The following is a 17850-nucleotide window of genomic DNA, read 5'->3' on the forward strand; positions in this document are numbered from 1 at the left end:
AGATTGGTTATTTTCTCTTAACCTATTGTTATTTCACTGATTCCTTCTGCTTAGATCTGCTTTGATTCTCTCTAGTTAGCTTTCTGTTATTTTACTTTTCAACTCCAAAATTTCCCTTTTGTTCTTTTTAAATAATTTCTATTTCTTTGTTGAACCATTTGCACCATTCTTTCCTGTAATTCACTATACTTAGTTTTCTCTTGTTCTATAAAAATATTTACAATAACTTTGAAGTTTTTGTCTGCTAAATCTGACATCTGGAATACTCAGTCATTTTCTGTTCTTTTTCTTTTTCTTTTTTTTGAAATCTTGAGCATACATCACTCTTTGCATGTCTTGTAATGTTTTCTTCATCATCAGACATAACATAGAAACTCTGGATTCAGATCCCTTACGTGCACCCCCTGCCCCATTTGTTTTATTTGTTACCGTGTGCAGCTGTTGATTTCTCTCCTCATTTTTCCCCCTTGGCTTTCATTTTTAAGCCTTGTTTCTTTGTTGCTTCTGTGTCAGCCTGGGTTAGTATTTAGCCAAAGATCGATAACTTGTTCCCGAATACCTTCAGGCAGTAAGGCCATGTTCAGGTGTGCCCTGGCTTTTATTTTCCATTGCACTCTTTCAAGTCTCTTCTGGGTAGGTAGACAGGTTAGTTGGCTGGGGATATGTTGATGGCTTGGGTCCCCTCTGGTCTTTGCTGCACATGTGCACAGCCTCTGATTAAATTATGTGGAGAGTTAACTTCTCTTACTTCTTGTAATTCTGTGTTAAATTTCCAAGTATTTCTAGTGCTTTGCTTGCCCCAGACAGGATAGCACATCTCCTTGTTCATTTCTCATTGAAATCACTGCTTTCAACTGAAAGCTCTCCAAATCAAATGAGCCCTCTCAAAAAGTGGCAGCAAATCTGCTGTTTACAATGCTGGCCCAGTTCTGGTTGAATGACAGTTTTGTGCAGCTTTATAATGGCTTTCAAGAAGAAGATTTATCATCTTCCTTATTCTATCATGCTGAAAATGAATCTCCAAATATTCTTGTTGGAATGTACTATTAATCATTGGTTTTTTTGGTCTTAATTATTTGCTAAGTTTGCTGTCAATTTTTTCCTGTGACAGAGATATGAAAACTAGAAATTTGAGTTGGCTTTCATTTCATTGTGAGTTCTTCAAAAAATTAGGAGTATTTGTTCAGTTTTGTTCTTGTTGGTATTAAGAGATTGGGTTATGGATCCCAGTATAGCTTAGGGAGTGCATCAGTTTTTCTCCTTTGTAAAATGGCCACAGTAGCAGTTCCTACCTCAAGAGTTTTTAATGAAGATTAAATTAATTAATTAAAGCACTTAAAATAGTCTCCTATATATAGTACTACAGAAATACCTATTTTCACATGTGTTTGTGAATTTGTCATTTTGTTCATTAAAACTGGTTTTCAGTTTGCAATTCCTTGGCAATTAAATTTCTTAACTCTTGGAGCTATCTCACTTTCATTGCCTGCCTTATCTGCCTTTGAAATGATACTAAAGTAAATTGTTTCTTAACTAAGTAGTATTGCATTTGAATATTCAAGTGTTTACTCATTTTACATATATCTATGAAATTTACTACACTATAGGTGGTGAGCTTCATTTTCTCCAAATTGGAGGAACCTGTGATGATATTGATGAAGCTGATATACTAGTGGATGGATCTCTTTCTAAAGGAATAGAACCATCTTCAGAAGGTTCCAAACCTTTATCAAATCCTTCAAGTCCTGGCATTTCAGGTATGATATTAAATTTTTAAATAATTTTTTAAAAATGTGACTTCTTGTCATGTTACGTTTTCTGAGCCTGTTTTATATAATCTTAAACAAATTTCATTTTTTATAATCAACTTTTGATTGCCTTTTTGAGGGAGTTCATTTCCTTGTTGCGGTTCTTTTACTAGACTTGTTACTGTGTATTATCTTTCATTATTTTGCTAGTAGTTGGAAGATGTTACAAACATATTAAAATAAGAAATGATTATCAACCTGTGGTAGTTTAATCAATATTGGTGAAGTCACCTAACAGATAAAAACATTATTTCAGCCATTAAGAAGCTTTTTTTAGTCTAATTAGAGAGGAAAACAACATATGAAAGAGAAGAAAATTCATTGAGTAAGTATAAAATCAGCAGATTAGCTAATGTTATTAATATTACTGCTGGAATTGAAAAGCTGAAAAAATATCCTCTCACTGAATGTATTGAGTTGGTACATTCAGATCCACATTACTCTATCCTGAATCTCCAGATAAATTTGTTTTTGTTTCTTGTTTTTGCCTTTTTTTCCCTAACCAAGTTCCATGTTGCCCTCCAGAGCTATGTTTTTAAAAGGAGTAATGAAGCATGTTACTCCCTGCTGAAAAGTCATTATTTGCTTTGTAGACTTCATGTAATAACTCTAGTTTGCTTCTTAATCCCCAGTGTGTAATTCAGTTTCATGCTCTTCATGTATTATACTAGGATCTCTCTTTTTTTTTTTTGAGACAGAGTCTCGCTTTGTTGCCCAGGCTAGAGTGAGTGCTGTGGCGTCAGCCTAGCTCACAGCAACCTCAATCTCCTGGGCTCAAGCAATCCTTCTGCCTCAGCCTCCCGAGTAGCTGGGACTACAGGCATGCACCACCATGTCCGACTAATTTTTTCTGTATATATTAGTTGGCCAATTAATTTTTTTCTGTTTATAATAGAGATGAGGTCTCGCTCTTTATCAGGCTGGTTTCCAACTCCTGACCTTGATCTATCCTCCCGCCTTGGCCTCCTAGAGTGCTAGGATTACATACGTGAGCCACCGTGCCCAGCCTACACTAGGCTCTCTTAACCTCACTCTTTACACGTACAGTTAGTCCTTTTGTGCTTTCATAGTGCTGTTATCTTTTACTCTTAGCACTTACCACATTTTATCCTCTGAACCTATTAAAAGTTTAATAAATCTTTAATGAAAAGTATGTTTAAACTCAAATTTTAAATGTAAATAATTCTGATAGTTGGCTGGGCGTGGTGGCTCACACCTGTAATCCTAGCACTCTGGGAGGCCAAGGTGGGAGGATCGCTCAAGGTCAGGAGTTTGAAACCAGCCTGAGCAAGAGGGAGACCCCGTCTCTACTAAGAATAGAAAGAAATTAATTGGCCAACTAAAGATATATAGAAAAAATTAGCCGGGCATGGTGGCGCATGCCTGTAGTCCTAGCTACCCAGGAGGTTGAGGCAGAAGGATCGCTTCAGCCCAGGAGTTTGAGGTTGCTGTGAGCTAGGCTGATGCCATGGCACTCTAGCCCAGGCAACAGTGTGAGACTCTGTCTTAACAACAACAAAAAAATAAGAATTCTGAAAGTTGTTATTTGATCTTTATGGACACTTGTATTTGGGCATTTGATCATTTTTCTTTGCACTAAAAGCAAACTTTTAGTGATCACTAATACATGTTAACTTTAGTGATTTTTAGGGATTACTGTTACAATGTATTACAATCTTCATTACTTTATGTGTCTAGCTTTCTCAACCTCAATGCTATTTTGGACCAGATAGTTTTTGTTGTTAGAGGACTATCCTCTGTTGTTTAAGCAGCATATCTGGCTTCTACCCACTGGATTCTAGTAGTATACACAACCATCCCCATCATGACAATGAAATATTTCTAAATAACTCGTTGGAGGCAGAATCTTCCCCCAGTTGAGATGTAATGATTTACTGTAATTACTTAAGACTTCAGTGTCTTGACTTGTATAACTTGTACAACTTGTATAAAAAGTTCACACACTGAATATTTTCATATTTTGCAGGTTATTGGTAGAATAAAGAAGAATTTTCATATAAAGTACATAAAAGTAGTTTTAGTAGAGACAAGATGAATTAGGTTGTAAAGAATTAAATAATGTAAAGAAAAGATACTGATACCATACTATTATGTTTACAAACAGTATTTAATACTCTTAATCAGGCTTAAAAGGGCTAGAAAAAGATGTAGTTTGAAGTAAACTTGTAATAATTTTATAGAACTTGGTGTCATTTTTCTGTGTGAAAATATTCTAAACCTACCAGATTTTAAATTTCATATTTTAGTCTTTTTAAAAAAAATTGAAACAAGAACAACAGCTTCTCAGCTTTGTCAAATGTTAGACATCTCATAGATGTGAACATATGTATAGGATTTGTAAAGGAAACCTGTCTGAAGCAGATTGTTACTCTTGAAATACTGATATGTACACAAGATATTCTAAAATACTACAGAAGTAGAAAAAAATAACTGTTTATCTTTCCATTTTTTTTTTTTTTTTTTGAGACAGAGTCTCACTTTGTTGCCCAGGCTAGAGTGAGTGCCGTGGCGTCAGCCTGGCTCACAGCAACCTCAGACTCCTGGGCTCAAATGATCCTACTGCCTCAGCCTCCCGAGTAGCTGGCACTACAGGCATGCGCCACCATGCCTGGCTTATTTTTTGTATATATATATTTTAGTTGGTCAATTAATTTATTTCTATTTTTGGTAGAGACGGGGTCTCCTCAGGCTGGTTTCGAACTCCTGACCTTGAGCAATCCGCCCGCCTCGGCCTCCCAAAGTGCTAGGATTACAGGCGTGAGCCACCACGCCTGGCCTATCTTTCCATTTGTAATTATGTGCCATCAGTATGGCTTTTGATTACTTTTTAATATTCATTTTTTATTGATTCTGAAAGGGCATATGATATGCATTTGCTGATGTCGAGCATTTTTCTAAATAACAAGATCTAAAAATTAAATTTTTGTTTCTGAGATAGAATCTTACTCTGTCACCCTGGCAAGAGTGCAGTGGTGTCACAGCACACTGCAACCTCAAACTCCTGAGCTCAAGTGATCCTCTTATCTCAGCCTCCTGAATAGCTGGGACTACAGGAATAGGCTGCCCAGCTAATTTTTTCTATATTTAGTAGAGATGGTCTTGCTCTTGCTCAGGCTGGTCTCAAACTCCTGACCTGTACTGATCCTTCTGCCTTGCCTCCCACATTGCTAGGATTATAGGCATGAGCCGCCTCACTGGGCCCTAAAAGTTAATTATTGATCCGATGTAAATTGGTTTGCGTTTTATCACCACTGCTTTTCTTGCCCTCATTTTTAGGGCTAACACTCAGTTGTGTTTGTGTTGGGTTGTGTTTAGTTTTCTCCAATAGTGCTACACTGGCTATAATTTAACATATTGAATGTGGAGTTTTTTTCTGTGATATTATTTAGTCAGTGCTGCTAACTTTAGTTGTATATAGATACCTGAGCCCACTTTATTAACTTTCAGGATATTTGGCAAGTGTTGCCATTTCAATGACAAAAAATATGAATTAAAACTTCATCATCATCTTCTCCTTTTTTTTTAACCCATTTCAAATACTACATCCATTAATGTTAAGGAGTTGAGTTATTGGTGGACCAGCCCTTCACCCTTGAAATCTTGACGTCTCTAGTGGAGCTAACCCGCTTTGAGACTTTGACTCCACGGTTTTCAGCAACTGTTCCTCCATGCTGGGTAGAAGTCCAGCAAGAACAGCAGCAAAGGAGGCATCCTCAACATTTGCATCAGCAACACCATGGAGATGCTGCTCAACATACTAGAACTTGGAAACTACAGACTGACAGGTAAAACATTTCCCCGAGATATTTAATTTTAAGTCCATATTATATATTTGTTAGAAACAACATAGAATTCCTAGGTTTATTATTGTTTATCTTAACTTTTGCATTTTAATAACTTTGTTCCATTTGTCATCTTGATTTTGGAAATTGCTATATTCTCAGTTATTGGATAAAATAGTTAGAGAGTAGCCTACCATTGCAATTAGTTTGGTTACTTAGTCCACAAATTTATTTAACAAATACTTAAATGCTTGTTTTTATAAAAGCAGGCACTCTTGTAGGCACTAGTAATATGGCTCTTGTGGAATTTACATTCTGGTGGTAATAAACAGTAAACAGATACATAATATAATCTGTATGGTCATAAAAGCTATGAGGAATATTAAACAGGAGTGTGGCAATAGAGTGTAGTTGTTAGGCATGTAATTGTGTGTAAGTGTGAGAGAGTAAATGAAAGAGAGAAAATGTGTATACTTATTTTTTATATAAGGAGACTGAGAAAGACCTCTGTGGATATTCTAATTCAGAGGCAAGAGCAAGTACAAAGACCCTGAAGAGTATATTTTATGAGTTCTAGGTAAAGAAAGACCATGTTGTTGGAGTGTAGCAAATGTAGGGGAGAGTGGTAGGAGTTGAGATCAAAAGAGGTGGCTAGGAGCCAGATCGTGAGTGTTTTTATAGGCTGTAGCAGAAGACTTTTATGCTGCATGGAATCGAAGGTGTTTAGAGGTTTTGAATACAAAGTAATGTTATATGATTCATACTTTAGAAGGATTACTGTGACTACTGTGTTGAGAATTATAGTGGTTGTGGTGGTGGAGGGCAGTGATAGAAGCAGGCATTCTAATTTGGTTGCTATTGTGGTAATCGAGGTATAATGCTGATGGTAGTTTGGATCATTGTGTTCGTGATGGAAGTAGTGAAAACAGTGGTTGGATTCTGGATATAATTTGGAAGTAGAAGGAATAGAATTTGCGGATGTACTGAACATATTGTGTGAGAGAAGAGTCAAGGGTGACTCTAAGGTATTGGCTTGAACCAATTGAAAAATGAAATTTTTGTTCACTGAAATTTGGGAGTGGGTAATCAAGAAGTTTGTTTTTTTTTTTCATGATGAATTTGAGATGTCTGGTAGACATTTGAATATGAACCTTAAATTTAGTGGAGGAGTTTGGTTTGGAGATTTTCATTTTCCAACATATAGGTGGAATTTAAAACCCAAGAGTGAATATAAATAAGAAATACAAGAAGTTTTTGTTTTAAAATGAAGTTTCTGGGGCCCCACTCATAGGTCTAGGGTGGAGCTTAGCAATCTGCAGGTAATTCTGAGGTGTGATAGTCCACACTTTGAGGAACAAGAGTTTATTGGTATGTACAAGTCTCAACACAGGTGTAGATTCCTAAAGTGAAATCATTCATTACCCTACATTTAACCTGCTTCATTGGGAGCTGCTTATCTTTTCTCTTGATCCCATTGAGAAACATTAAGTTTTGTAAGCTGTGAGTCAAAAATCAGTAAAGATGATATTAATGATAATATGGTTATGGCTGAAGAAAGATTTTTGCTTTATTTAGCATTTTTCCTTTTATTTGACAGCAACAGCTGGGATGAACATGTATTTGAATTGGTACTACCCAAAGCTTGTATGGTTGGACATGTGGACTTCAAATTTGTTTTGAACTCAAACATCACCAATATTCCACAGATACAAGTGACACTGCTGAAAAATAAAGCTCCCGGCTTAGGGAAAGTCAATGGTAAGAATGGGTCAAAATTTATGTTTGAAGATTTTATCTTGTTTCTTAAAAATACTAATTTTCAACTTGGTGGCTGTCTAGGTTTGATGTACCATCCTGCCCCCATCGCTGTTTGCCTGCTCTTTGTTTTGTGATTTTACTTAGAAAAGTAACTCAGAGAACATTTCAGAGCTTTTCAGTAACCCAGTAATGTTCAGAATTTGAATAATATAATCATGCATTTTGGGAAATGGGATTAGTTTCTTTTTCAATTAGTTTCACTTTTAGTATTACTAGGTTCCTGCATTTCTTTTCCTAAGAGGAGATTTGATTGTGAAAAGAACTGTTGTGGAAGTTACATACTCTTTTAAGGTTATTAGTGAAACCAACATTTCATGTAATGCCCGAAATATATGCATTTTATTTATTCTTACAAACTCAGAATTTGATATACTGAGTTATTAAATATATTGTACACATTTAGCATGTTTGGAACTAGATGTTACTTCTCAGTGTTTTCTTTTTAATAGGTTAGTTTAAAAGGCTGGTAATTCTAGGGTAAAAAAGCAAATTAACACCAGGGTTTCAAGCATTGAAATCTGAAAAATTTCCTGTTTCAAAAATTACATATACATTTGGCCCTCTGTATCTGTGGGTTCTGCATCTTAGGATTCAACCAACCACAGATTGAAAATATTTGGGGAAAAAAACCCAATAAATAATAACAATATGACAATAAAAAACAATACAGTATAACAACTATGTAGCATTTACATTGTATTAGGTATTATGAGTAATCTAGAGATTATTTAAAGTATATGAGAGAGTGTTGGTATGTTCTACACAACTACTATGCCATTTTATATAAGGGACTTGAATTTTGGTCTTAAAACTAATTTCCCACAGATTCCAAGGGATGACTGTGTGTATGTGTTTGTGTATATGTGTGTGTATGTATGTATTCTTTTGAATGTTGACAGATTTTGAATTGAGTGTAAGACTTAGCCTTTGGTATATTTAAAATTCTGCAGGTGCTTGTACTGTATGGCCTAGGGTAAGAACTTCTAGTTTATTTGTTAGCAAATTATTTCTTCACATGACTATTTTATTACCATTAAAAGAGAGAAGTGTATCAAACTTCAAGAGTGTATCAAACTCTTGAAATTGAGTCAAATTTTCTTCCTCTCCTGATCACCGTTTTATGGCATCTGTGATGAAAATCACAGTAGTTCCCCAAGTTAACAGAAAATTATAGAGTTTTAGGCACATAAATCATTGATATTAAGCAAATTAAGTTTACTAATATTTTTATCCTCTAGAAACAGCAGTAGATAGGCAGATCACCTTTCCTTTGTCTCCAGCTCTTAACATTGAAGTGGAACAAAATGGGAAACCGTCCCTGATTGATTTGAATGAAGAAATGCAGCACATGGATGTAGAGGAATCACAGTGTGAGTTAAATTACAGAGCTGTTGTCCATGACAGTAAAAGGAGTAGTGGTCCGAATGCATCATGTTGGGCAAAGTTTTCCTTATGGCTTGCAAAAACTTGGTTTTAAGAACATGATTAAAAAATAACCTAATTCTGCTTTGGCAATATGCTTTAACTTTCAGCTCATCTTTGTGAACACAGCTGCGCTAATACTTGCATTCTTGTTTTTCAATTCCTTGGAATTTGAAATCAAATCATGGTTTTATAAATTTTTTGAAAATCAAGGTGGAATGTAAAATAATATGGGACTAGAAAGCAAGATAATATGTCAGATAATTGATAATAGTTCATTAGCATGGCAATGAATTCTTATTTGAGCACATTCTAAGTATGGTATTTTGTATGGTGATATATGTAAATAGGATGGATATTTGCTTACCATATATTATACTTAAAAAAAACCAAACTGATTTAAAAGAAAAATGTGTATTTTTCTTTCTAGGTCTTAGATTATGTCCATTTTTAGAAGATCATAAAGAAGACATTCTGTGTGGGCCAGTGTGGCTTGCTAGTGGCCTTGATCTCTCAGGGCATGCTGGGATGCTGACGCTGACAAGCCCCAAACTTGTTAAAGGTGAAGTAATATATTTCACAAAACTAGAATAAATAATGCCACAGTTACAAAAGAGATTTTTAAGATTTTTAAGAAAACTGATCTAAAAAAAAATAAGATACTGTTTTGTTTGGGACTTTCGTTAGTAATTCCATCAGTTTCCTATTGAGGTCATTTCAACTCATAATAACTGTACGGTTATCTATCCTACTTTGTGTGTCAGAAGTCTCAGTGTTTTTTTGAAAAAGCATAAAGAAATGACTACAGGGTGACTTAGTGTGACATAATAGAGCTCTTCGAAGTAAGCAGACATCGTTTTATCATTTTTACCTTTTCCATCACTTAAGTCCCATGTCTTCAGAGTTTTGTTGTATATTGTTATATATATATCTTCCCTTAAAAGAGAGGGTTTATAGAAAAGATTTGACAGTATCAGACACAATTATCTGAGTGTCATAAATAAATGCAAATTATAAGGAATGTATATTTAAAAATGATTGGCTATTATATAGATAATAAATAGAAATATCAGTAGTAGGACTTTTTAAGCTTTTTTTATCCTGTGGATGAATTAAGGAAACCAACAAACAAAATGCCTAGCTCAGTTGTTCAAGAAATTTGGAGGTCGAATGGGGTATAGAGATACTTTCCCAAACCAAGAAAAAACTGACCACCAAAACAACAACAATTTTAATTTGTGTACTTTCCCTTTATAATGTTTGTCCACATTCACACATTTGCATTTAGTTGTAGACATAATTCAGGTTTAATGTTCTTTAACTGAAATGCTTGTGACCAGAAGTATTTTAGATTTCATATTTTTTTTTTCAGATTTTGGAATATTTGTAATATAATTCACTGGTTCAGCATCCCTAATCCAAAAATCCAAAATCTAGAATGCTCCAGTGAACATTTCCTTTGAGCATCATGTTGATACCCAAAGAATTGTAGATTCTTGGCATTATGGATTTTCAGATGAGGGGTACTCATCCTGTGTATATGCAAGTTTTATTGTGCTTTCCTGGCTATATCTTATTAATTCTTTAAGTTTTTGAGAACCTATGATGTGTTAGTCTTCATGCTGGGATACAGTGATGAACAAAAACTTATAAATCTCTTCTCATATTGTTTAGGGTATTTTAATTTTGTTTAATGAGAGTGTGAAACTTAAATTTTTATATGATAATAAAAATGTTGGTTTTGATAAAATGGGGGATAGAATTACACAGCATGTGGCTGGAAACCTTAATAATGTAAAAGTGTTAATTTTTTTTGAATTTACTAAGATTTATTTTTTTCTCATCATATTCCCTCAAAAATCTTTGGAACTAGAGAATGTGATGGCTAAATTTTTATGGAAGAGTAAAGGGAGGTGAGATGTGCCAAAGAAATTTTGAAATGGAAGATTGAAAGGGAGAGTCTGGTCAGATACTATAACACAGAATAGTACAGCAAAAAGCATAGTGTAACAGTGTAGTGCTAGCACAGTAGGCAGGTAGATAATTGGAAAACAACAATGGTAGGATTCACAATTGTGAAAAGATTTAATACCTGCTAAAGCAGCAATAGACTGGTGTTTTGCTGGCAGGTATATTAATTTGAGGGAATTTTTACAATATATTTTACACAGATCGTGTAGTATGATCTCTATTTAGTTAAAACAAGATAAAACACATTCTAGCAATAATAATTATCTGAATACTTTCTTTGAGCCAAGCACAAAGTGTTTTAGTGACTGTGAGGTAGGTAGGTACTATTATTCTCATTTTACATTTGAAGAAGATGAACCACAGAAAAGATAATTTGTCACATGCCTAATAAATGGCATTATTCAAACCCAGGTAGTGATGCCAAAGCCTGTGTTTTTTTCACTATTAATCCTGTAATGCTATGTATGTGTGCACATGTATGTTTTCATAAGAAGTCTAGGTAGATATACATAATGATACCATAATTATCTGTGGGCGGCACCTTAGTGACAATTTTTTTTTTTATTTTGGAGATAGAGTCTTGCTCTTTTGCCCAGGCTAGAGTGCTGTGGCATCAGTATAGCTCACAGCAACCTCAGACTCCTGAGCTCAAGCCTCCTGGGACTACAGGTGTGTGCTACCACGCCTGGATAATTTTTCTATTTTTAGTTGCCTGACTAATTTTTTCTATATATTTTTTAGTAGAGACGGGGTGTCGCTTGTGCTGAGGTTGGTCTTGAACTCCTGACCTCAAGCGATCCTCCTCCTTTAGACTCCCAGAGTGCTAGAATTACAGGTGTGAGCCACTGTGCCTGACCCCTTAATGACAATTGTATATTCTTTTTTGTAATTTTTTTTGATAGTTCACAAAATTTCTACCATTAAAATGAATAATGCTATTGGGGAAAAACATGCTAAATGTTTATAAAAATCAGTAAAAATTTCTAACTTACACTATTCATGTTACTCCTGTGCTCTTTGTTTTTTGCTACCAACATACGAAGGTTGTCAAACCACATTATACTCAAACAGTATAACTTGAAAGTTCTGGCCTTTTTGTGGAGATGATTATTTAGCTTGCTCTATGATAATGAAAAACAACTGACTTTTTTGGTGATTCAATTTGTCCTATTCTATGCTATTTCTCTAGGTATGGCGGGAGGAAAATATCGTTCGTTTTTAATCCATGTCAAGGCAGTGAATGAAAGAGGAACAGATGAGATTTGTAATGGTGGCATACGTCCTGTAGTAAGACTTCCATCCTTAAAACACCATAGTAACAAGGGTTACTCACTTGCTTCACTCTTGGCAAAAGTTGCAGCAGGCAAGGTATGAAACTGTCATTTTGAACAATAACAGTGCTGTTTTAAACATTGTAGATTAGATTTGACATACAATTGGAAATACTGCGATCCTTCATTAATGTTTTACTTGACATTTAGTTTGTATTTTTTCCTTGAAGTGACTTAGAAAAAATATAATTAAGAAGAAAATGTTTTGAATTAACTTTAGGCAGATTACCTAGCTTTTATAAAGTATACTTGGTAGGGGATAATTGTTAGCAGGTACTTCCCTTTATAATTATTTTAGACTATAATACTTATTTCCTTAGGTATGAGAGTTTTTTTCTATGCCCTCTACTAGCAGCACAACTTTTTTTTTGGTGGGGGTTGGTAGTTTAGATAAATTTGGGAGGATGCAGAAAGAGAACTTGGGAAGTAATTTTAGAGATATGTCCTAATCTTCATGGTTGATTTCTTACAACTAGCTGTGTACCATGCAGCTCTTCGTAATTTTCTGATCTTGGATTTTCCTGAACTCTGGAGGTTTTGTTTCTCTATCATTATTAATAAGCAACAATAGCAGCAATATCAGTAACACCAATCATCTTATATTTGTATAAGTCTTCCAAATTTTCAAGGATTTCTGTGTACTTTATCTTATTTAATCCTCAAATTAACTCTGAGGTAGGCAGAGCAGGTGCTGTTATCTCCATGTTTTTATACTGAAAGTGAGTGAACCTTAGCAATTGGGGAGCTGGCATATCTCATAGTATATAAGTGCTATAGCTGGGAATTAGACTCAGGACTTTGGATTTATAGTCTTTAATCATTGCATTATTGCCTTTAAAATAGTGACTGTGTCTTTTTTTCCCCCTCTATTATAATTCTGGGGAAAAATCATGAATATGAGGGTAATAGCTATCATTTAATTTGAGATTTATGTTTTGATAGTCATATTCAATTATTTTCCATTATTTTACAACTTTAATAGTAATTTAGTTTTGTTTGTTTATTTAGTTATTTATTTTTGTATGTTTAGGAAAAATCATCTAATGTTAAGAATGAAAATACAAGTGGCACCCGTAAATCTGAAAACCTCCGGGGCTGTGACTTACTTCAAGAGGTCTCAGTCACCATTCGAAGGTTTAAGAAAACTTCAATTTCTAAGGAAAGGTAATATCATTTCATTTTCCTGCTGTTATAGTTATAAAACTACAAAACATATCAACAGACACGCAAATTTAAGAATCTAACTTTGACCTGAAAATTTTTGTTTGCTTTCCATTTCTCTTAAGAAATAAATTACAGTCTCAGTGAGGGTATGAATTGTCTTTTACTTCATTGGTTTATTCTGTACAGTGTCTGTACAGTGCTTGTTATATACCAGGAATAGATGAGGAAAGAAATAACTATGGTTTGAAGGTATACTTGGCTTAAAGTGGTGGTACAGGCTGTAGTCCCAGGCTGAGGCTGAGGTGTGAGGATTGCTTGGGCCCAGGAGCTTGAGTCCAGGATGCGTGGTCAACATAGTGAGACTCCATCTCTTAAAAAAAAAAAGTGAAGTTACACTCATTCTTTGTCAGATTATAACACATTATTATAAACTCCATTTCTTTTAAAATGGTCTACAAAATACTCCATATATAATTTTAAAAACTTAAAAAATATAATTGTGATATTTATGATTTAAAGTGAAACATTGTGTGATCAACCAGGTTGTGATAGCTTTAGTTTAATCTGTTTTGATTGTTATTGTATCTATATTTTCTTTTTCTGTAGGGTGCAACGATGTGCCATGTTACAATTTTCAGAATTTCATGAGAAGCTTCTTAACACTCTTTGTAGAAAAGTAGATGATGGCCAAATCACAGAACATGCCCAGAGCCTTGTGTTGGATACTCTCTGTTGGTTAGCTGGAGTACATTCAAATGGACCTGGAAGGTTAATAATTAAGATTTTGCTTATCATTGATGATTGCCTTTTGCATGTTACGATTGAAACTTCAAGATGAATCTAAATGTCTGCTATTGTTTTGCAGCTCAAAGGAAGGAAATGAGAGTCTACTTTCCAAAACACGAAAATGTCTTTCAGACATCGTACGTGTTTGCTTCTTTGAGGCAGGACGAAGTATAGCCCATAAGTGTGCCCGATTTCTAGCCTTGTGCATTAGGTTGGTGTGATTTTAAGTTGAAAGCATACTTTGTAGGTACACCTGCAGTTTATGGGTGATACCTTGTCTGCAGTGTAATTATAGTTGAATATATGTATAATTTAAGAGAATTACAAAAGTTTATTAGGTTTATTGAAATTCTAAGCAAGAATTTTTGGTTCTTAGGGCAAAATGTCATGTTAAATAAGGCTATTAATAAGTTTGCTAAGCTTTTCTCCCTACTAGTAGCACTATGATAAGGGGAACTCTTTCCTCACTTTTATTCCTGATGTCCCTGATTATCCTTTTCTTCCCCTGAAGCTGTGTTCCCTGTTGTATACATATCTGACTGGTGTTTCTGTAACACTGCACAGGTCATTTTCTCTAAACCCTGAAACTTGAACTATAGTAGTCCCTCTTTATCCACAGGGCATATGTTCCAAGACCCTCTCTAGTAGATGCCTGAAACTGTGGATAGTACCAAATCTTATATATACTATGTTTTTTTTGGTATATACATACTCATGTTAAAGTTTAATTTATAAATTAGGCACAGTAAAAGATTAACGGTAACTAAGGGCAACTGTAACAATATACTATAATAAGTTATGTGAATGTTGTATCCCTGTGAAAATAATCTTATACTGTCCTCACCTATTTTTGGCCCACACCTGACCTTAGGTAACTGAAACTGGAATTTGAAACTGCAGATGAGGGTTCCTGCTTTCTATTGTATTTAGGAAATGTTGAAGAGCTAATGGTCAATGTTGTCCCCTTCTAATTTGGATCACTTTCTGTCCCATTCTGGTTGGGCTTCTGTACCTCATTATTAATTTATAAACTTAAAGTTGCTTGAAATGTTTTTGGCTTAAGAAGTGGGGTAAAGGTATAGATAGTAATAACATGTACTTGAAATAATACATACACCTTGGAGCTTTTAATGTAACTCACTTGTTTTTTTTTTTAAAGTGCTACTTTTAAAATAAATATTTCTATAAAAATAAAAGAGCTAATGGTCAATGTTGACTGTACCTGCTTGTTAGCCCTTTTTAGTAAAGATAATGGTTGTCCACATAAGAAAATAGTTACAAAGATGCTTAGTCTAATCAGTTCTCTATTTTGGTATGTCTGTAGGACTTCAAGGGAGATTTTTCTTATAATCAGTATGAATACATTTGAAAGATTTTTAAGTACTACAGCAGGTTCATGGTTGAATTTATACCTTGAGAAATGTCTTAAAATTTTTTCTTTTTAACATTTTTTTCAGCAATGGCAAGTGTGACCCATGTCAACCAGGATTTGGATCTGTTTTGTTGAAGGCCTTACTTGATAATATGTCATTTTTACCTGCAGCAGCAACTGGTGGTATGTAAAATTAGTTTAATCACAAACAGCTGTCATAATAGGGAATATTTCTCATGTATACTAAGGATTATGACAGAATTTTTCTCCATTTCCTGTACCTTATTTGTATTTTTTTTTTTGGAGAGATTGATAAATTGCAGTTGGGTGGGCATATACTCTGTTAGTAATATTCCTGGGAAAAAGTTAGCGAGACAGTTAAGTAAATATGAACTGAAAAAAATTTCAGTTTATAACATTTTTCTCTATTTTATTAAACTCATTCAGTTGTTTGGCTGTTTATTGACTGTAGACCAGATGTCACAAACTAAAATGGCCAGCAAGTACCAAGGAATATGACATAAATAAGTAAGATGGTCTGAGTATCATTGCACATGTATATATTATATATGATTGGTAGGGACCATGGAAAACTAGAGTTTCCTAAACATGACCAATGATTTTTTTTACCCCTTAAAAACTCTGTAGAAATGCCTTTCAAGAATGAATGTAGTTGAAGGCACAGAGTGGAATGATAGTTACCAGAGAGGCTGGGAAGGGGGGTGGTGAGGGGAATGAAGAGAGGTAGATTAATAAGGACATACATATGATTAGATAAAAGTAATAAATTGTAATGTTCAGTAGCACAATAGGATGACTATAGCTAATAATAATGTATTGTATATTTAAAAGTAACTGGAAGAGGCTAGACATGGTAGCTCATGCCTGCAATCCCAGCACTTTGGGAGGCTGAAGTGGGAGGATCACTTGAGGCCAGGAGTTCAAGATGAGTCTGGGTAACATAGTGAGACCCCTTCTTTAACAACAACAACAACAAATTAGCTGGGTATGATGGTGTGCACCTGTAGTCCCAGCTACTTGGAAGGCCAAGGCAGGAGGATTGCTTGATCCCAGGAATTTGAGGCCTCACTGAACTTTGATGGCATCTTGGTGCTCCAGCCTGGGCAATAGAACAAAACCCCATCTCAAGAAAATGCTAGAGGAAAAGATTTGAAATGTTCCCAACATAATGAAATGATAAATGTTTGAGGTGATGTATCTCCTAAAAGTCCTGATTTGATCATTACACATTATATGCATGTATCAAAATATCACTTTTACCCCATAAATATGTGTAATTATTATGTATCAGTAAAAGAATGTAGTTATCAAGCAGGAATTTACAAGGCAAAGCAATTCCCCAAAGTAGCATATATATGAGATAATGAAAATTTAAAACAAATTTTATGCTTTCCACTATTTTTGCTGTTACTATGAAAGGCTACTTATTTGGCCTTTTAAACTTAATGTTTTTTGTAGACATTTCTCACAGTCTTCTGTAAGTTACTTCAATGAGATATATATTTCATAAGGATTTGATCTTTGTGGTAAACTAGAAAAAATACTTGCTCAAAGTTACTTTTAAATGATTGGTATATCATTATCTTAATTTAGTTAAAGAGTCTTTATATTTACTTGAACATATTTTGGATAAAACTATTGGCTTTTATATAGAGTAGAATGTTTTACACTCAGTTGCTCACTGTAATAGTCTCTGATGCTTAAAAAAATTTCTTGATAGCTTTAAAGATGGGATGCTTAAATTATGGGGTGTCCTTGGTTGTTAGACATCAAAAGTTTTATAAAATTAAAATATGCCATCATGATCATGTTTTAAAAAAATTTATGCTTTCACTAAACCATGTGAGATGCAATAATTTTATTTATTTTTTTTCACTGAACCATATGAGATGCAAATGACCATCTTTTAAGCCATATTGGTTTATATCCAATTGGCAGTATAGAAGAACTACAGGGTGTCCCCAAGGTCGCCATATACAGGGAAAATAGGAAATTGTAGCTAAACATACCTTTATGTTTTGGGGCACCCTGTATATTTCATTCACTTGCTATTCATATATTACATTCAGTGTGCTTTTTTGAAGCTCACTGCCATCCAGTGGTTTTGAAAATTTTAATGCAATGAAACAGCATTTCAGGAAGAATAGCCTGAATGACCTGTAATCTCTTTACTTTTTCAGCTATTCTAAAATGTCCCTTAGAGTCATGTCAAATTATTTTACATGTTAATGCCTATGTTGACTTGATAAGCCTCTCAGAAGATATGTTTGAAATTTTTAGTTTAAGATTATGCATTGGGTTGTGGTTTATATTGTCAGTGTCCTCTTTGATCCCTGCAAAAACTTGGTTCTTCT

The 17850-nt window shown here is 34.4% G+C and overlaps 1 protein-coding gene across 11 annotated transcripts in view; it reads left to right on the top strand.

Annotated features, from left to right (window-relative positions):
- Window positions 1–17850, top strand: part of BIRC6 (baculoviral IAP repeat containing 6) — a 237240-nt gene that overhangs the window by 68396 nt on the left and 150994 nt on the right. For 7 of the 11 annotated variants that reach the window (XR_001160238.3, XM_012788384.3, XM_012788386.3 and 4 more), the window contains exons 11-20: window positions 1608–1757; window positions 5389–5614; window positions 7209–7369; window positions 8668–8799; window positions 9282–9413; window positions 12012–12190; window positions 13184–13317; window positions 13924–14085; window positions 14183–14314; window positions 15561–15658. Coding sequence is in view for 10 of the 11 variants with exons in the window: in XM_012788384.3 (XP_012643838.1) it covers window positions 1608–1757; window positions 5389–5614; window positions 7209–7369; window positions 8668–8799; window positions 9282–9413; window positions 12012–12190; window positions 13184–13317; window positions 13924–14085; window positions 14183–14314; window positions 15561–15658 (1506 nt within the window). In the remaining variant the exon portion in view is untranslated. The remainder of the gene's footprint in view (window positions 1–1607; window positions 1758–5388; window positions 5615–7208; window positions 7370–8667; window positions 8800–9281; window positions 9414–12011; window positions 12191–13183; window positions 13318–13923; window positions 14086–14182; window positions 14315–15560; window positions 15659–17850) is intronic. The other 4 variants (XM_012788389.3, XM_012788387.3, XM_012788388.3 and 1 more) reach the window with 2 other exon arrangements.

Source organism: Microcebus murinus, chromosome 3 (genome assembly GCF_040939455.1).
Source record: "Microcebus murinus isolate Inina chromosome 3, M.murinus_Inina_mat1.0, whole genome shotgun sequence".
NCBI lineage: Eukaryota > Metazoa > Chordata > Mammalia > Primates > Cheirogaleidae > Microcebus > Microcebus murinus.